Source organism: Recurvomyces mirabilis (genome assembly GCF_035927965.1).
Source record: "Recurvomyces mirabilis strain CCFEE 5264 chromosome Unknown scaffold_1, whole genome shotgun sequence".
NCBI lineage: Eukaryota > Fungi > Ascomycota > Dothideomycetes > Mycosphaerellales > Teratosphaeriaceae > Recurvomyces > Recurvomyces mirabilis.
In genome coordinates, this window is record NW_027041935.1 from 403,859 (window position 1) to 419,456 (window position 15,598).

The 15,598-nt window shown below is 53.3% G+C and overlaps 7 protein-coding genes across 7 annotated transcripts; 3 read left to right on the top strand and 4 right to left on the bottom strand.

Moving 5' to 3' along the window:
- Nucleotides 1–501: 501 nt before the first annotated feature.
- GTR1 (GTP-binding protein gtr1) lies at nt 502–1,633 on the bottom strand (the record flags this gene model as incomplete). The annotated part of the gene is made up of 2 exons (XM_064832896.1): nt 502–1,381; nt 1,434–1,633. 2 exons carry the CDS (start codon nt 1,631–1,633, stop codon nt 502–504), a joined length of 1,080 nt encoding a protein of 359 aa, XP_064699165.1.
- Nucleotides 1,634–2,445: 812 nt separating this feature from the next.
- LTS14_000183 (uncharacterized protein) lies at nt 2,446–4,111 on the top strand (the record flags this gene model as incomplete). Its single annotated transcript, XM_064832897.1, has 3 exons — nt 2,446–3,102; nt 3,320–3,607; nt 3,665–4,111. The coding sequence occupies 3 exons, from the start codon at nt 2,446–2,448 to the stop codon at nt 4,109–4,111; spliced, it is 1,392 nt and encodes a 463-aa protein (XP_064699166.1).
- Nucleotides 4,112–4,539: 428 nt separating this feature from the next.
- Nucleotides 4,540–5,124, top strand: LTS14_000184 (uncharacterized protein; the record flags this gene model as incomplete). Its single annotated transcript, XM_064832898.1, has 2 exons — nt 4,540–4,782; nt 4,879–5,124. The coding sequence occupies 2 exons, from the start codon at nt 4,540–4,542 to the stop codon at nt 5,122–5,124; spliced, it is 489 nt and encodes a 162-aa protein (XP_064699167.1).
- A 72-nt stretch (nt 5,125–5,196) lies between these two features.
- Nucleotides 5,197–6,966, bottom strand: LTS14_000185 (uncharacterized protein; the record flags this gene model as incomplete). Its single annotated transcript, XM_064832899.1, has 1 exon — nt 5,197–6,966. The coding sequence occupies one exon, from the start codon at nt 6,964–6,966 to the stop codon at nt 5,197–5,199; it is 1,770 nt and encodes a 589-aa protein (XP_064699168.1).
- Nucleotides 6,967–7,611: 645 nt separating this feature from the next.
- On the top strand, nt 7,612–9,429 carry LTS14_000186 (uncharacterized protein; the record flags this gene model as incomplete). Its single annotated transcript, XM_064832900.1, has 2 exons — nt 7,612–9,245; nt 9,318–9,429. The coding sequence occupies 2 exons, from the start codon at nt 7,612–7,614 to the stop codon at nt 9,427–9,429; spliced, it is 1,746 nt and encodes a 581-aa protein (XP_064699169.1).
- Nucleotides 9,430–9,622: 193 nt separating this feature from the next.
- LTS14_000187 (uncharacterized protein) lies at nt 9,623–13,749 on the bottom strand (the record flags this gene model as incomplete). The annotated part of the gene is made up of 2 exons (XM_064832901.1): nt 9,623–13,575; nt 13,692–13,749. The coding sequence occupies 2 exons, from the start codon at nt 13,747–13,749 to the stop codon at nt 9,623–9,625; spliced, it is 4,011 nt and encodes a 1,336-aa protein (XP_064699170.1).
- A 719-nt stretch (nt 13,750–14,468) lies between these two features.
- On the bottom strand, nt 14,469–15,236 carry LTS14_000188 (uncharacterized protein; the record flags this gene model as incomplete). The annotated part of the gene is made up of 3 exons (XM_064832902.1): nt 14,469–14,646; nt 14,718–14,955; nt 15,026–15,236. 3 exons carry the CDS (start codon nt 15,234–15,236, stop codon nt 14,469–14,471), a joined length of 627 nt encoding a protein of 208 aa, XP_064699171.1.
- Nucleotides 15,237–15,598: the final 362 nt, after the last annotated feature.

The following is a 15,598-nucleotide window of genomic DNA, read 5'->3' on the forward strand; positions in this document are numbered from 1 at the left end:
CGAAAGATCAACACCTCGCTTAGAATGAAAGCCACTCAATGTATGGTAATCATGTAAGTCGTGTATATGTAGTCACTCAATATGAGCGCAAGCGGCTCGTTCGACTCGCTTTTGCCTATCAGACCACTACCCGCTCCAATTACAATCGTTCGCTGCGCGGATATCACGGCCTATCGCCTACGTTGCCACTCCTCCTTGTATGCGGCCGAGCGGCGTATATGAAGCCTTGTGCAAATTGACTACCTCTTCAGGCTCGGCCAAGCAAATGATTGGTCAACATTGATCTCCTCGTATCCGATCATCAGATCTGCCACAGCATGTTCACCACGCAAGCGAGGTGCTGTGCTTCGCATCGACCTATGTTGTGCCCAAGAGAAATCTCTCGGCCGATGTTGTTCACAAGTGGAAATTCAGTCGACAACAGGCAAGTGGTCCCTCTTCGGCCGCCCGCGTTGTGCAGTTGCGACTGTTGTTCACACCTCTAGCCATGGATCTCGCATGTTAGGGTTCACCGACACGACTTGATGTCGATCCTTCACCGTCCTCATTCCCTACCATGTCATCTGTACCACTAAGTCCAGATCTTGCTCCCGTTGTAGTTTGCGAATCCTTACCCTTCTTCTCAACGATATCAAGCTGGGCGAACTCGCGTCGTGCCAGCTGCACATTGACCCTTGCAGCATTGAAAGATGATTCGTCACTCGGCATGACCACAGCCAGATTCGTGTTCTCGGTCAGCCGCGTGATGAAAAACATGAATGCTCCCATCTTGATCTGCATCTCAGCGAAGGTGACTTCAGCCGCCATCACGCCACTATGCCTCGCCATGGAATGCTTGTGCGTTTTCAGTATGCTGCTGATGCGCTCGAAGCGGTCCGTATATGGATTCTGTCCCTCGCCTCCGCGAGTGATATGAGTTACGACAAGGCATGTGGCCCGTTCGTATAGAATGAGTTCCCGCGCATCAAGCAGTTCGGCTAGCTTTCGCAACATGCTCTCGATCGCTGATGCATTAGGTACCAAGAAGTAGATTACCTGCGTCCAGGCCCGGTAGAGACTCTGGTCCCAGATCGACGTTGCCCAGAAATCGACCTGCTGACCTAGAAAGCCCTCATCTTCGCATGTGGCTCGGACATGGATGGCTCTTTGCTGAAAGATTCGAGCCTTCTGGTCCACTGGCAAGAGGTCCATCTTATGGACGAGTACGAAGATCTTGCTTTGCGGACTGAACTCGTGGAGAGCTCTGATCGTCGAGGCAAAGCTGACCATGTCGGACCCTCCATCTTTCGAAGAGATATCGAAAACAAAGATCAAGACCGCCACAGAGGTGAAGACATGCGATCGCTGATTCGTGAGATATGATTCCACGAATGAGTCTTGCCTGCGTACGATCAGCGACTGACGTACTCTCCTACAGTAGCAAGACTGCTTACCCACCACAGTCCCATAAATTGAGCATGAGGTTGCCCATAAATTTTATGTTACTGTGTTCGACATCTACTGTGGCGCCCAGTCGTCGTACATCTTTGGCAACGTAATTACTGAAGATGATAGATCTCATAGAAGATTTTCCAGCACCCGAACGACCCATCAGCAACACTTTGCGTTGCTTCTGTCGCTTGACACGCTCCATGATCGGGATGTTCTGTCCACTGACTCAAGCGTCAGGCGATTTTGTTCCCAGCAGTTAGCACTCATGGTCATGGCCAGAACAAGCCAGATGCTGAATTTCCCGTCGAATTCGCCGACGTTGCTTTGGGAGATCCAGCAATGACATACGCATCATCGTTGTTTTTGGTTCTTATCTTGACGAGACAAAATGCTCCAAGCGCGATCCGTGCGGCAACAGCCGCGTTTCAGGCCGTGTCACAAATCTTCAAGAATGTCCCTCCACTGCTAAATATGTTCACTAGCAGCACCTCCACATCGTCGAGGGAGATCATGGAGCACCTGTTCCGTGGCAGGTGTAAATACTCCGTCTAAGTGGTCTTCTAAACATCAGCATGGCCGGACGGAAGAAAGCAGCCTCGGGCGATGATCACACATGCTAGACACATTGTTGCAGATAGAGGCCCAATGCCAGACTCTGATTGCGTGCCATCTGGAGCAGGACATGAAGATGCCATATCATCTCGCCACGTGGAAGAATTCGTCCATAGTGTGACACATGATAGTGACACGGCGTCTCGACGCCAAAACCGCTTTTCGTCGTCACTATCAAAGCGACACGGAGTGTCATGCGAACAGCAACCGGTCATCGGGATGCGCCATCCCTGTTCATGAAACCTCGCCTATCTCTGCTATAAGGTTTGGGAACGTCTGGGCCAGCATACACCTACAATAGAGAAGTTGCAGTACATCCTTTTCTCCTGCCAGGCGTGCAACATCTCCTCTTCGCAACACTCTTTTCTACCAAGTTCGTGAGCTATTGACACAGCTTTCAAGATGCTTTTCTCTTCTCTCTGCTACTTGGCAGCCTCAGTCTCTGCGCTGGTCGCAGCACAATCCGTAGAACTTGCTGGCAAGGTCGGACCTAAGACATCTGCCGCCACAAAGACGGCCAAGAAGACTTGCAACATCACCTCCTACGGTGCCAAGGCCGACGGCAAAACGGACATATCTGCAGCACTTACCGCCGCCTTCAACGCTTGCAAGACTGGAGGCGTGGTAGTTATCCCATCCGGCAACTATGCATTGGCTACCTGGGTGACGCTCTCGGGTGGCAATGCATGGGCGCTACAGCTCGATGGCACGATCTACCGCACTGGTACAGCCGGGGGCAACATGATTTTCATCGAACACGGCACTGACTTCGAACTCTTTTCTACTACTGGCAAAGGAGCGATTCAGGGCTATGGTTACGAGTTCCACAAGACGGGCAGCATCAGTGGTCCACGCCTCCTGCGCTTTTACGAAATGACAAATTTCTCGGTGCACGATATTATCCTGGTTGACAGTCCAGCTTTCCACTTCAGTATGGATACTTGTGACAGTGGCGAGGTGTATAATATGGCTATTCGTGGCGCGAACCACGGTGGCCTGGATGGGATTGATGTCTGGTCCACGAATATCTGGATTCACGATGTCATGGTCACCAACAAGGTACTATTGCTTCGTGCTCAGTCGATTAGGTCGTCGCTGATCAGTTGCAGGATGAATGTGTGACTGTGAAGTCTCCAGCAAAAAGGTGAGTGCGATTTCTACCACGATTACACATCACATATGCTAACTGTACAATAGTATGTGCTTTGTATTGATGACGATTCCTTGATCGTGACATATAAGCACGGACGTGTCAAGGAAGCTGACGGCCTCGCAGATATTCTCGTGGAGCAAGTATACTGCAACTGGTCCGGAGGGTGTGGTGAGTTCCAAAAATGAAACCCATATGCAAGACACCTGTGGGAATACGCTTACACATCTCGAAGCCATGGGAAGTCTTGGTGCCAACGTCGACGTCTCCGCGATCACTTACCGGAACATCTATACCTGGTCCTCTAACCAGATGTACATGATCAAGTCCAATGGTGGGAGTGGCTCAGTCTCGAACGTCGTGCTAGAGAATTTCATCGGCCACGGCAATGCCTACAGCCTCGACATCGACCAGGTACGGCACTGCCATTCCATCCCCAGCTGACACATGCTGACCAAGCCTTCATCGCAGTATTGGAGCTCAATGAGCGCAGTCTCAGGCACTGGCGTCCAACTGACCAACATCAAAGTCAACAACTGGACCGGTACAGAATCCAACGGCGGCCAACGTGGTCCCGTTCGTGTAATCTGCGCAGACGGTACACCTTGCAACGGTGTCGACCTCTCGGACGTCGCTCTCTGGACCGAGACAGGCAAGAGCCAGTGGTATAGCTGTCGCAGCGCTTACACCGACAATACTGGTGCCGACGCCTTCTGCTTGCATAATGCTGCGAAACATACTTCATACGCCGCTACCACGACGACAGTCACCGCTGCGCCGAAGGGGTATGCTGCCCCGACCATGGCGGCGGATCTGGCTACGCCTACTTGGGGGTTCACGGAGAGTATCCCTATTCCTGCCATGCCGACCAGTTTCTTCCCTGGCACGAAGCCATTGAAGGCGCTGGCTGGGAAGTGAAAGCTGGGCGGTGAGGTCGATTCAATCTATTACTATTGCTAGCACGTCTATATAAGATCTCACAAAATATACTGGCGTCGGCACTTGTCAACACCACATGCAAAAGTCCCATGAGCTCATGTCGTGAGGCTCTCCATCCTTGTCCGGCTGAATTCGCTAGGTAGTCTCGTTGTCAAGCCCTAATCAACATAGTCTCCAAACAACGCTATTCATGCAAGCTATACCAAGACCAGCAGACTGAGCTCCACCGAAGCTGAACATGGACGAATATTGATCACGTCGAGACCGTGCACTCGACGAGCTGGGGCTGAGAGATGTGCTTAGCCATTGTTTTGATTAGAACCTCTGAATCAACCTGTGCCATCTGTTGTTCATCTTCCAGTCCAGCTGCTACCACAATCACCGACCCCGAGCGCCCCATCCCAAAAATGTCCTTCCTCACAAACGCTAGCATAGAAGTCCCCATCACAATCAACGCACCACCCGCCACCGTACGGAAAGTCCTCCTCGACTTCGCCCGCTGGCCAGAATGGAAGAACAAACAGAACATCATCAACCACTTACACGTCAAGACGTCGGACGATAGTACCGTACTCGTCCAAGACGCCCAAGCGGGAGATGTGATGTACATTGATTCAGTGCAATCCGGTGCTGTTACTGCCGAGGTATATGTACGTGACTCCTTGCCACCTCACCACTTGTCCCAGAGTATGGCATGACATGGGACTCTATGCCACTTGTATCGGGGAACTGATTACGTGTGTCAGGTCAACAACGAGCAGACTTTCGGCTACATAGGCAAGGCATACGGTTTCACAGCCCGACATTCATGGGTTATGCAACCAGGAGCAGCGGATGCAGAGACGACGCTTTTCAAGCACTGCGAGCAGTTCTCTGGGCCTACAGCTTGGGCATTCGGGTATTGTTCGCCTCTACGCCCGTGGATACGGGGATTATTCGCGGCGTTCAACGAAGATCTGAAGGCCGCTGTGGAGAGTGGGAAGTTTTGTTGATCTGGGCTTCTGGGATCTCGCTCGAGAGTCTTGACATTATTCGTGGGTCGAATTTGGGATACATGAATGGTATCATTCCTTCTTCCCTCCTCCTCCCACTGCTACTCCTGCTCCTTTGGAGGTCCTAGGTGTGCTGGTATGTTCGGTATGTAATCCAAGATAATCTTCCTGCCCTGTGAACTCTTTTCCAGGTGAGGGAGTCAACGATTTCTCCCACTCATTCATTAGATGGCTTGCAGTCCGTCTCAAAGTAGCAGGCCCGAATTTGGACAATGTAGGCCACGGTAAAGGATCCTTTTTCGATGCTGGAGATGTCTTCGTAGGTGTACTTTCCGAAGGCGAGGTGGAGAGCTTCGAGGCACTTTCACGACACAGTCGTACGGCTGGGCTCGCTGCTCCGGAGCCGGAGACTATGGAGGGTAATGTTGTCGTATCGGAGGCTGCGCTGGACGATCGGGAGGCGTGGGAGCTGTCGGCTGTCTCGTCCCAAGCGTCCCACGCGTCGTTACTTGCGACGCTCCCTCCTTTGGCAGGAGTTGACTTGTGCTGCCCTCTCACTGTAGGTGATTTCTTGACAGTTGCTGCACAAACTACGGGTGTAGTCGCGTCTACGCCATGCTCGTTCCAGAAATTCGGGTTTGCGAGGTCCGGCAGGGCTCCTTGTGTGGCGCTCTTAGCGTGCTTACGAGCTGGGCTCGGTGTCTTGGTGCCACGATCTTTCGAAGCTGGACGAAGTCGGGTCTTGCTCGATCGTGACTGGACAGTGCGCGTCGATGCATGTCTTCTCAAAATTGGCGGGGCACCAGGCACAACAGGTTGGTGCTGAGTAGCCTCGTCACCAACTGTCGCTTGCCGCAGGTCCTCAAGGAATGTCCATAGTCCGTCCCGGAAATCAGTAGCCATCTTCTTGCCAGTCTGCAGTAGTGCCTCATGATCGATGCTCTTCTCCAGGCTGTCTGAGAGGTCTATGCTCGGCTTGGCTGAGCGGGAGATCTCGGTCGTCAAGTCGGGCGTGGTCGAGGTCCTTGCCAAAAGCGCTGGTCTTTTCGCCGAGGCTATCGAATCCAAGCTCGGCCTTCTTACCCCTACCAGGCTCTCTTTTCTCGGTGGTGGTGGAGGTCCCATACGTCCAACAGGCGACCGCACCTCATCTCGTCCAGGCGATAGGAGAGATAATGTTCGGGCATGTCTCGAGCCAGCAAAGACGGTCCGATGACTACTCCGACCACCATTGATCAACGCTTTGCGCCTCTCCATTTCCTGCTGCATCAATGCACCGGACCCGTCCGCGTCCTCCTCGTTGTCGGCCACCGTCGGACTGGTCTGCAATGGCTGCAGCTGTGTTAGTCTCCGCGCATCATTCCGCTTCTTGTTCGCTTCGTGCTGCGTCCAGCTCAACTTCAGCTTGTTCAAGTGAGCTTCGGCACGTTGCAACTCCTCCTTCAGCTCCAGCACCCTTCGCTCTTGTGCAGCGATCGCAGTTAAGAAGTTGGTATCTGTAGGGCCAGTCGGTGATGCCAGCGACTCAGGCACGACTGCCTGAGGCTCTCGACTTGGGGACTTCGCTGCAATGCGTGTAGGACTTGTCGAGGCCGAGGCTTGTGCTTGTACTGGGAAGGATGTCGAGAAGCGGTTGGTTCGTATGGACGAGCCGGTGGTAGACTCGGCTATCGACATTGCTCGCACGTGGCTTTGAAAGCTGCTCCGTCCGGGTGAGCTGCCTGGGCTTGCAGGCGACATGACAGGTTCAGCAGGACCCGTCTTCGCAGCAACGCCTCCTGACATGGCTGCTGTCGGAATCACCTCGAGAGGCTTCGCCATGCTTTTCTTCTTCGCAGACATGCTAAGTCGAGGCCCGTCGGCCGTGTCCGTTGTTTTCCCCTAGAATGAATACATAGGGAGTGTAGGGATAGTCGTAACTACAGTGCTGTATCGACTACAAAACCACTCCCGTACTGTACCTGAGACGCCTGTGCATAAATGACGCCTGTCGCACGCTATTTACGGGCGACAACCGTTCCGAAAACACGTGATGTCTCCCCGCCCCATAAACGTTCGGCGGCAAACCCTAATAAGGCGCACTCCACTCAGCTCTTCACCATCAATCCTTATAGGACTGTTCGTAAATTTCGGACAGCTTGCGATCGAATCCAAGCAGACGCCCTCCCCGATGGAGTGGGATCGATCAATGGCAGGGATCTCGCTGTGCCATTTTCGACTGGCGTCAACCAGCGTTTACCCCGAAGAACCCCTCTTGCGCCTAGGGTACTTGAGCAGGAATGGCCGAGCTAAATAGAATGTAGGATTGTGCAACCCTATAGCTCCACTCGATCGTACCTCTATGACCTCGGTAGGTACTGCGTACTGTCTCTTACATATCCTCGAGCTTCCTTCCGTCTACAGCGGTGTAGCCGAGAACCTCCTCTAATTCTGGTCAACAAGGAATCATCGTCGCATTAAACACACTCCTAGCAAAGACATTCAATCATGGCTACAGAAGTCCTCGGCGGCGAAGTTCTGGTTACACCCGAGACTGCTCCCAATGGCGCCCATGTGCACGAAGATATCAAGCCGGCCGACAATGCCGTCCCAAAGGAGACACTTGAATGCGATGTCCTTGTCATCGGCGCAGGTTTCAGCGGGATCACAGCCATCCATCGCTTCCGCGAAATGGGCATGAGCGTCAAGTGCTTCGAGTCCGGTTCTGACTTCGGTGGCGTCTGGTACTGGAACAGATATCCAGGAGCTCGTGTAGACTCGGAACTACCCTTCTATCAACTCAACATTCCGGAAGTCTATCGCGACTGGTCATTCACACAACGCTTCTCCGATCATACTGAGCTAAGGCGGTATATGGCACACATTGACAAAGTGCTTGGTCTTCGGAGAGATGCATACTTCAACGCCCGGGTCAACGATGCACGATGGGATGAAAGTAGCGGAAAATGGACAGTAAAGACCTTGCAAGGCCATGTCGCCAAAGCCAAGTACCTCGTCTCCTGCACTGGCCTCCTCCACCGGACATACACACCCAACTTCGAAGGCTTATCCTCCTACAAAGGCGAAGTCTATCACTCCGGTGCCTGGCCAGAAGACTTCAATCCCAAAGGCAAGAAGATCGGGCTCATCGGCGCGGGCGCCACCGCGGTGCAGATCACACAAGAACTTGGCAAAACAGCCTCAGAACTCACGGTCTTCCTCCGTCGACCAAGCTATTGCCTACCAATGGGTCAACGGGCTTTCACGGTAGAAGAGCAGAACAGCTGGAAGACCTACTATCCAACTCTCTTCACCACAGGTCGAGACAGCGCCGCAGGCTTCCCCGCTGGCCGAGCAGGTGATAGACTCCAAGATGCCACAGCTCCAGAACGGCAACGTCTGTTCGAGGAGCTCTGGGCTCGCGGCAGCTTCAACTTCGCCCTTGGGAACTACGGGAACATCCTGCTCGATCCCGAGGCGAACAAGATAGCCTACGAATTCTGGCGGTCCAAAGTCTGCGCTCGCCTCACAGATCCGGCCAAACACGCCATCATGGCACCACCAGTAGAAAAGCAACCCTACTACTTCGGCACCAAACGCTCACCGCTGGAACAGGATTACTACGAAGTCCTGAACCAGTCGAACGTGCACTTACATTCCTTGACTGAGAATCCATTGAAGAAATTCACGGAAACTGGCTTGGAGATGCAAGATGGCAAGACGTACGACTTTGATTTGGTGGTGTTGGCCACAGGTTTTGATTCGTATTCTGGCAGCCTGACCCAAATGGGCCTACACTCCAAAGACAACGTCGACCTCGCCGACATCTGGTCCTCCAAGGGCGTAAACACCTACCTTGGCATCACAATCGCCGGCTTCCCCAATTTCTTCCACGCATATACCCCTCAAGCCCCTACCGCATTATCAAATGGACCGACGATCATAGAGGCCCAGGTCGAGACGATCGTGGATATGATACGTAAGTTAGAAGCGGAAGGGGCGAGGAAGTTCGAGGCCAAGGAGGAAGCGGAGGAGGAGTGGAAAGCGACTTTGGCGGCGAGGAGTAAGATGACGCTTCTGCCGTTCACGGATAGTTGGTGGAATGGAGCGAATATTCCCGGAAAGAAGGCTGAGAATATGATGTAAGTGACTGGCTTTGAGACCACCTATGACTGTGTCCACTCTTCCGCGATGGAGCTGACTGCTTTTACTAGCTATGTGGGTGGTATCAATATGTATGAGAAGGAGATAAGAGCGAAGATTGATGGCTGGCATGGTTTCGACGTAGTGGGTGCGAAGCCCGCTGCTACAGCGGCAGCTGCGTGAGAAGGTGAGAAGGAACTTATGGACAGCGGATCATGAGTGAGGAAGACTCTCCAAGTGGCCAACTATATGAAAACTCTGCTTAACGGCTGCCGTGCATCCGTATGCAAGCAGTCCCGAAGTTCCGAGCCTCAAAGTGCCGTCACGCCAATGTGGCCAATGTGGAAAAGCTCACTCCTGTTCATCCTATCACACCTCAGCTGTTCCGCAGCGGGTGGAGCAACACGCCCTTCCTCATTTCTCCAGCAGCTGGACTCCCCTGCCTACTCCCACGTCCCTTCATCCCACCTTCAACAGCCATCTTCATCGGACTACCGACCCTTGGGCTGCGAGGTACACTCGTCCCCCTGGTGCCCATCCTTCCTCGTTGCGCCTCCTTTAATCGCGTGAGCTCCTCCTCTTTAAACTTGATTGCCGCCTCACGATCTTTGAGCATAACCTTCAACCTTTTGTTCTCGTCCCGGAGGAGTGTGGTTTGGGCATCGTAGCCCATACTTCTCAGCCGAGCCTGCTCGCTCGTGGCCTTGTTTTGAGCGACCGCAAGCGCATTCTCGAGGTCAGTATTCTGAGAAGACTGGTTCTGCGCACTTTGTGAGGCCGTCTGGTAGATTGAGCGAAGATACTCGTGTTCCTGATTCAGTCTCTCTAGACGCTTTTCGATCTGCTCCTTCTCGCTTCGGGCTTGGTGGGCTTCGGAGCGAACACGCTCGATCTCGGCTCGCTCGGGGATAGTATGGTCTAGTAGGCGCATATTTGCCTGAGCTAGCTGGACTCCAGTCTCTGCAGCGTTTGCTTGAATGACTTCCAGCCTGTTCTGGTTTGACTGCATGCGCTCGACAGCTTTTGCAGCAGTCATCAGAGCTGAATCGCGCTCCGCCGTCCTCGTCACAAGGTCTGCGCGCTGCTCCTCGAATCTGTATTGTAGCTTACTGATTGCCTCTACGTGGTCGTCCAGCCGGGTTTGAGCGTCCCGGAGCATGTTCCGTAGGCTTTGCTCGGCGTCGGTGAGCATGAGCGTAGTATCAGCGTCGAGACCGTCGGAAGTGACTTGAGTAGGTCGTGGAACAGAGTCACTGATATGCGTCATCTGGATTTCCTGAGGACTGATGGTCAACGGCGCCTCTCCCACAATGCCAGATGTCAGCTCGTCCAGTCGGATCTTCTTGACGGCTTCTGTAGTGTCATTGCTGGTTTCGTGCACACGCTTGATGCCCACAGAATTCTCTAAATCTTGCTCGTGCAGGGCAGCCGGCATCTCGACATCACTTTCCGTCTGACTGTCGAGGTTTGCGAGCGGCTCGAGCGTTTGCAATGGCCATTCGCGCTCGCTCTCTTCAGACATTAGGTAGCTCGCCAATTGCTCGGCGGCACTTCGTATGCTGGCTTGACCTTCTTCGAGCGAGCCAGCGATGCTGCTGTACTGCTGGATGCTGCTGATCATCAGTCGCAGACGTGCTTCGCTACTAAGTGCGGCAGACAACGACTGCGCGATGTGCTCCACTGAGTACGGTACGACCATAGTGACCATAGGCGCTCTATGCTCGCCTCGTAGTAGTGCTTTGATTGGCATGCACTCGGCAGACACAGCTGAATCCATTGCAATGATCAGATCAGCAGGCGATGGCGTCTGGTCGACAACCACATCCTCAACCGACACTAGCGTGATCGTAAGAGCTTGATCTTCATTCTGAAAGCTAGACGCATGGATATCAGAGAGTCGTCTATGTGGTATGCTGATGCCTGAAAAGAACACGTCCAGGATGTTCATGATCTCGCCTGGTTGGGAGACAATTGCAATGTGCATACTCTGATCGCGAAGCTCATCGATGAGCAGCTTCAGAAAGCGACACTTGGCACTACAGTCCACATCCCATTGAGCTTGCTGCCTTGGTTCCACGGCATACTGTGACAACGCTTCGGAGTTGACGAGATCTGGATGCACGGTGAGGTTCTGCATACGAGTAACGAAAGCTTCAGCATCTCGCAATAGATCTGCGCCCGGAGCAGCAGATGTCAATAATTCATTGATCAAATGTGCGGACGCGTGTACAGTGGCTGGGTATTGGTCGCGCTGATGGCCGATTAGCGCAATTGGCAGCACATATGTGTGCGAAAGTGGTGGGTTGAGATCCTTGCTCGGCTGTCTGCTCAGAGTCGGCGCAGCCATCGAGCCAGTACGATGTAGACCATTTTCGCGTGTCTGAGGTAGTAATGTCTCATATCGTTCGGAAGTGTTCATTTCTTCCTGCGTGATGACGGGAGGAGGCTCCATAGCAGGGAAAGCCGAAGGAGAACGACGACTTTGCTCGTCAACAATGAGCGAAGAGACTAGCTTGGGCGCTTGTGATACTATTAATTCGGCATCTTGCGTCTGCGGGACAGGTGTGTTAGATTGACTTGGCCGAGCAGATGTCAACTCGTTCGTTGCGTGCTGCGCTCGGCGCTGCGCACGGCTTGCCTCGAGCTTAGCTTTCAGTGAGGCTCGCGAGTCCAACGAACCCTGCGATGCCCGCATCGCTGGTATCGATTGGTTTGACGAGAATACCGGCTGTGGTGGTGCGCTTACGCCGAATGTGCCGATCGAGTAGCTCGGCACAGATGGGAACGGGCTAGAGAATCGAACAGGCGACGGAGGCTCTTTGGATGGGAGGACGGTGTCGCTGCCGTTGAGTAAAGAAGTGAAGCCAGGTGGACTTTCGATTGGCGATCGATTAACCTGTATCTGAAACGGGAAGGTGGACGTTGTCAGGTCTATTGGATCCTCAAGTCGTGACTGCTGAGCTTGTGAAGTCAACTCTGTGTCACCACGATCAGCGGCCGACTGACTTTGTATGTTGCCACCGGGGTTTGGCGGCACGAGGTCCGAAGACTTAGGAGTAGCAGCCAACGCTTGAGATATACGAGCGCTATTGTCGCCGATTTGATCGTTCACAGGACCAGTCGTTGGAGAGTCTTGATCGTGTAGTGCTGTCGCGCCGCCACTGCTAGCTTGAGAGACAACTGCGAGGGAACCGAGAGACTCGTGCAGCTCGAGGGAAGGAGAGGTTTCTGCACCACCCGTCTCTTCAGCCGGATGCGCTTGCGTAGCTTGCGAAATGTCAATTTCGTGTCGAGCGCCAGAGGAGGTGTGCTCGAGTTGTGAATCAAGCTGTGCCTGATGTGGTTCGTCTCGGAGCAGGCTGTTGGTCGATGGCTCTGCTGAGGTGTCTTCTGCTGTACGTCCTTCAATAATGGGAGCGCCTGTCTCGGCCTGAGCTAATGGAACAGTGCAATTGACTAGACGAGCGGGAGTCTGGATGATTGCTTCAGCTTGAGACAACAGATTCCGTTGATCCGAACGACTGCTTGTGGTTGCTGCTGGTGCTGAGCTTGTGAACTCAACAAATGTTTGCGAGTCGGGTATGACTCTTGACGAGGCCTCGCCAAAGTTGACGGGCACAGAGCGAGACTGTGTTTCCAGTGGCCCTTCTATCTGCTCGCCGGTTGGTGGCGCACTTGCGGAGGTAAACCCAAGCTCAGAGGATGTAAATGCTTGATAAGCGCCTGTGTAGTAGCTTGCCGGCGGATCAGATGGCTCTACACTAGGCTCAGCGGCGGGAGTGCCGACAGGCTCGAATAGTGGACTGTCTGTAGACTCGTCGTTGACTGTATGCTGACCGTCTTGTGACTCTATGATCTCAGGCTCCGGCCGAGCGTTCGTCTGTGGTGTGTGAATTAACTGCACGGACTCGCTAGTCTCCTGGCGTGCCTGCTGTCTCGTAATCTGCGGCGAGACGTCCGGGGAGCTCTCAATGACCTTCCGTGGCCTCCCTCTAACCTTCTTAGAAGGAGCCGAGACCAGGGTAGCAGGGGCAGGCGAAGCTGTTGCACTCGGAAGAGCACTTGCGGCAGCACTTGGAAGCGTACTTGGAACAGCTGCACTTGGTGGTGGTGCGTTGCCTGCTTTCCACTCCTTGATAGCAGCAGCGGTAACGTTCTTCTTGGGCTCCCAGGTGGGTTGGTAGGCTTCCCCAGTCCGCGGACTGTCGTCCCAGTCGACTAGGTACTGGCCAGGACGTTCGTCAAGTATGCTGCGGACGGCAAAGTACTCGTCAGGGTCGATCTCGCCGTGCGGGTGTGGCGAAGCTGAAGCTCCTTGGATTGGTGTGCCTGTGACACCAGTCAGTCATATGTTCAGAGCGTCACGACAGGGCAATCATTGGGAGTGATGTTGCTTCGATTGATGCACTGCGATCCGATCACAACCACATGAAATGCAGACATACCCTTGACGCGCTTCCTACTTTGATCAAGCGTAATTGATTGCTTGCGCTTGTTGCCCATGTTCTAATTTTGCAACGAAGAGAACGATGTCACCCTGAAATTTGCCATGATCAGTGTATATTCGAAACAGTGGTGCCTCGTCTCCTTAGGTCTATCATGGAGTCGTCAGGGCTGGTGGTGCACATACGAGTTTAAGTCGAGGGCGCAATGTCTGGCAGTTGGGTCTTGGCAAAGTGGAACTTGCCGGACGTGCGTCTGTGATGGCGATGAGATGTCTTCTGGTCGTGCTCTTCGATCCGTGTGGGGTGGTCAACGTAATGAGATTCGCGACCATGGCGAAAGTGATGTTTGCTCTCTAACACGATCTCCGAAGAAATGAAAGTACCGCGGGCGATTGGAGACTTGTGTTCGAGACAAGAAAGCTCACTTGTGAACTTAAAAGAAGCGACATAATTCGAAGGTGAATCAGTGACCGCTTTTCAGGCCGCTCACTTTCACTCACGAGTTCCCATTGAAGGACCCGAAACGCTGCAGAGGCACATCCAGTGCCACTATCTTCACCTTACAGATGCACTTGGGTTATGAATCAAAGGTCTGGTGGCGAGCAGAGAAAACTTGGTCTGCCTTCAGTGGTCTTGTACTAGTTTACAGCGGTGGTGACCATGTGGCACAGCAAGTACTTCTTCCTTAAATCGTCCTGCGAACCGAGTAGCACAGAACGTGCTTATTCGTACTTCTGACACCTCTGTCTACGATCTCTGAGCGTGGTATGGCAGTGATCATTTGTTCTCACCATTCTCAACTCTCTCCCGCTGCTCCTTCTCTCTCTTGCGCTCCATCTCCTTGACGAGCTCCGGCGGGCTATCCTCCATGAGATCACTACTGTTGTTCAATCCACTCCACTTGGGCAGGCCGTCCGGGATGTCCATCACACGCTGGCCGTAAAACATATGACATCTGTGCACGTGTTAGTCAGAATTCTTACATGATGTGCGTGAAGCTGCTTGGACACGCGAGGTGTAACGTACCTAGGCTTGAAGTTCTTCTTGTCCTGATCGGTCTTGAAATGCACCAAAGTGGGGAACAACAGAATCATGTTTCGGCCCTCGTCCATGATGGGCGAATGACAGAAGTTGCAGCGGACCTTGCAGGGGAGCTTGTGCTCGATCGACTTCTCAGTGGGATCATACCACTCCAAGTCATGATGACCGTGAGTGAAGTTGATGTCATCCTTGTGGAAGATGGCGGCCCATTGGAAAGGAGCAGCTGTCGGAGACAACTCAAATTAGCAAGTGTGCTGCGTCAGGCCACGAACGACGATATTGGACGAACGTACCATGCTGCGTCTGGCAAGTAGTGCAATGGCACAACTTGCTGTCCAACGGCTCATCGCGAGAAAGCTGGTATTTCACTTTCCCGCAATGACAGCTTGCCTCATATCTGACCTTGAAGTTATCCTGAGGGTCGTGGACCTTGTATGGCGCCTTCGTCTTCCAGTGGTCCTGTGCGGGCATCGACTGCTTCGCCTGAGCCTCTGCGTCGTCCATTTTGGCTGTGAGGTGAAAGAGGCGTTTGCTGATCGAGGTAGTTGTCGTTGCTATGCGTGGGATTGGCGCACGCTGGCTTGTGAAGCGAGCAGTAGCTCTGGTGCTCGATCGAAGGAGGTGTTGGTAGGTAGTTGGTGCAGAGGGGAGTAGTACTCTAATAGACATGTATGTGAAGAGGTGGGAGGTGCAGCAGCAGTAGCAGAGTAAGAAAAGTGGTCTTACAGCTGGAGGAAGTGGATCACGGGTTTACCTAGGTGATCCTGATTGTGTAGCGAGAGCATCATCTATGCACTTGCGATGGACCGCCAGAAAAGCTCGCGTGCTGCGCGTCACGATCCTCATGAAGGACAAATAGTGACCTC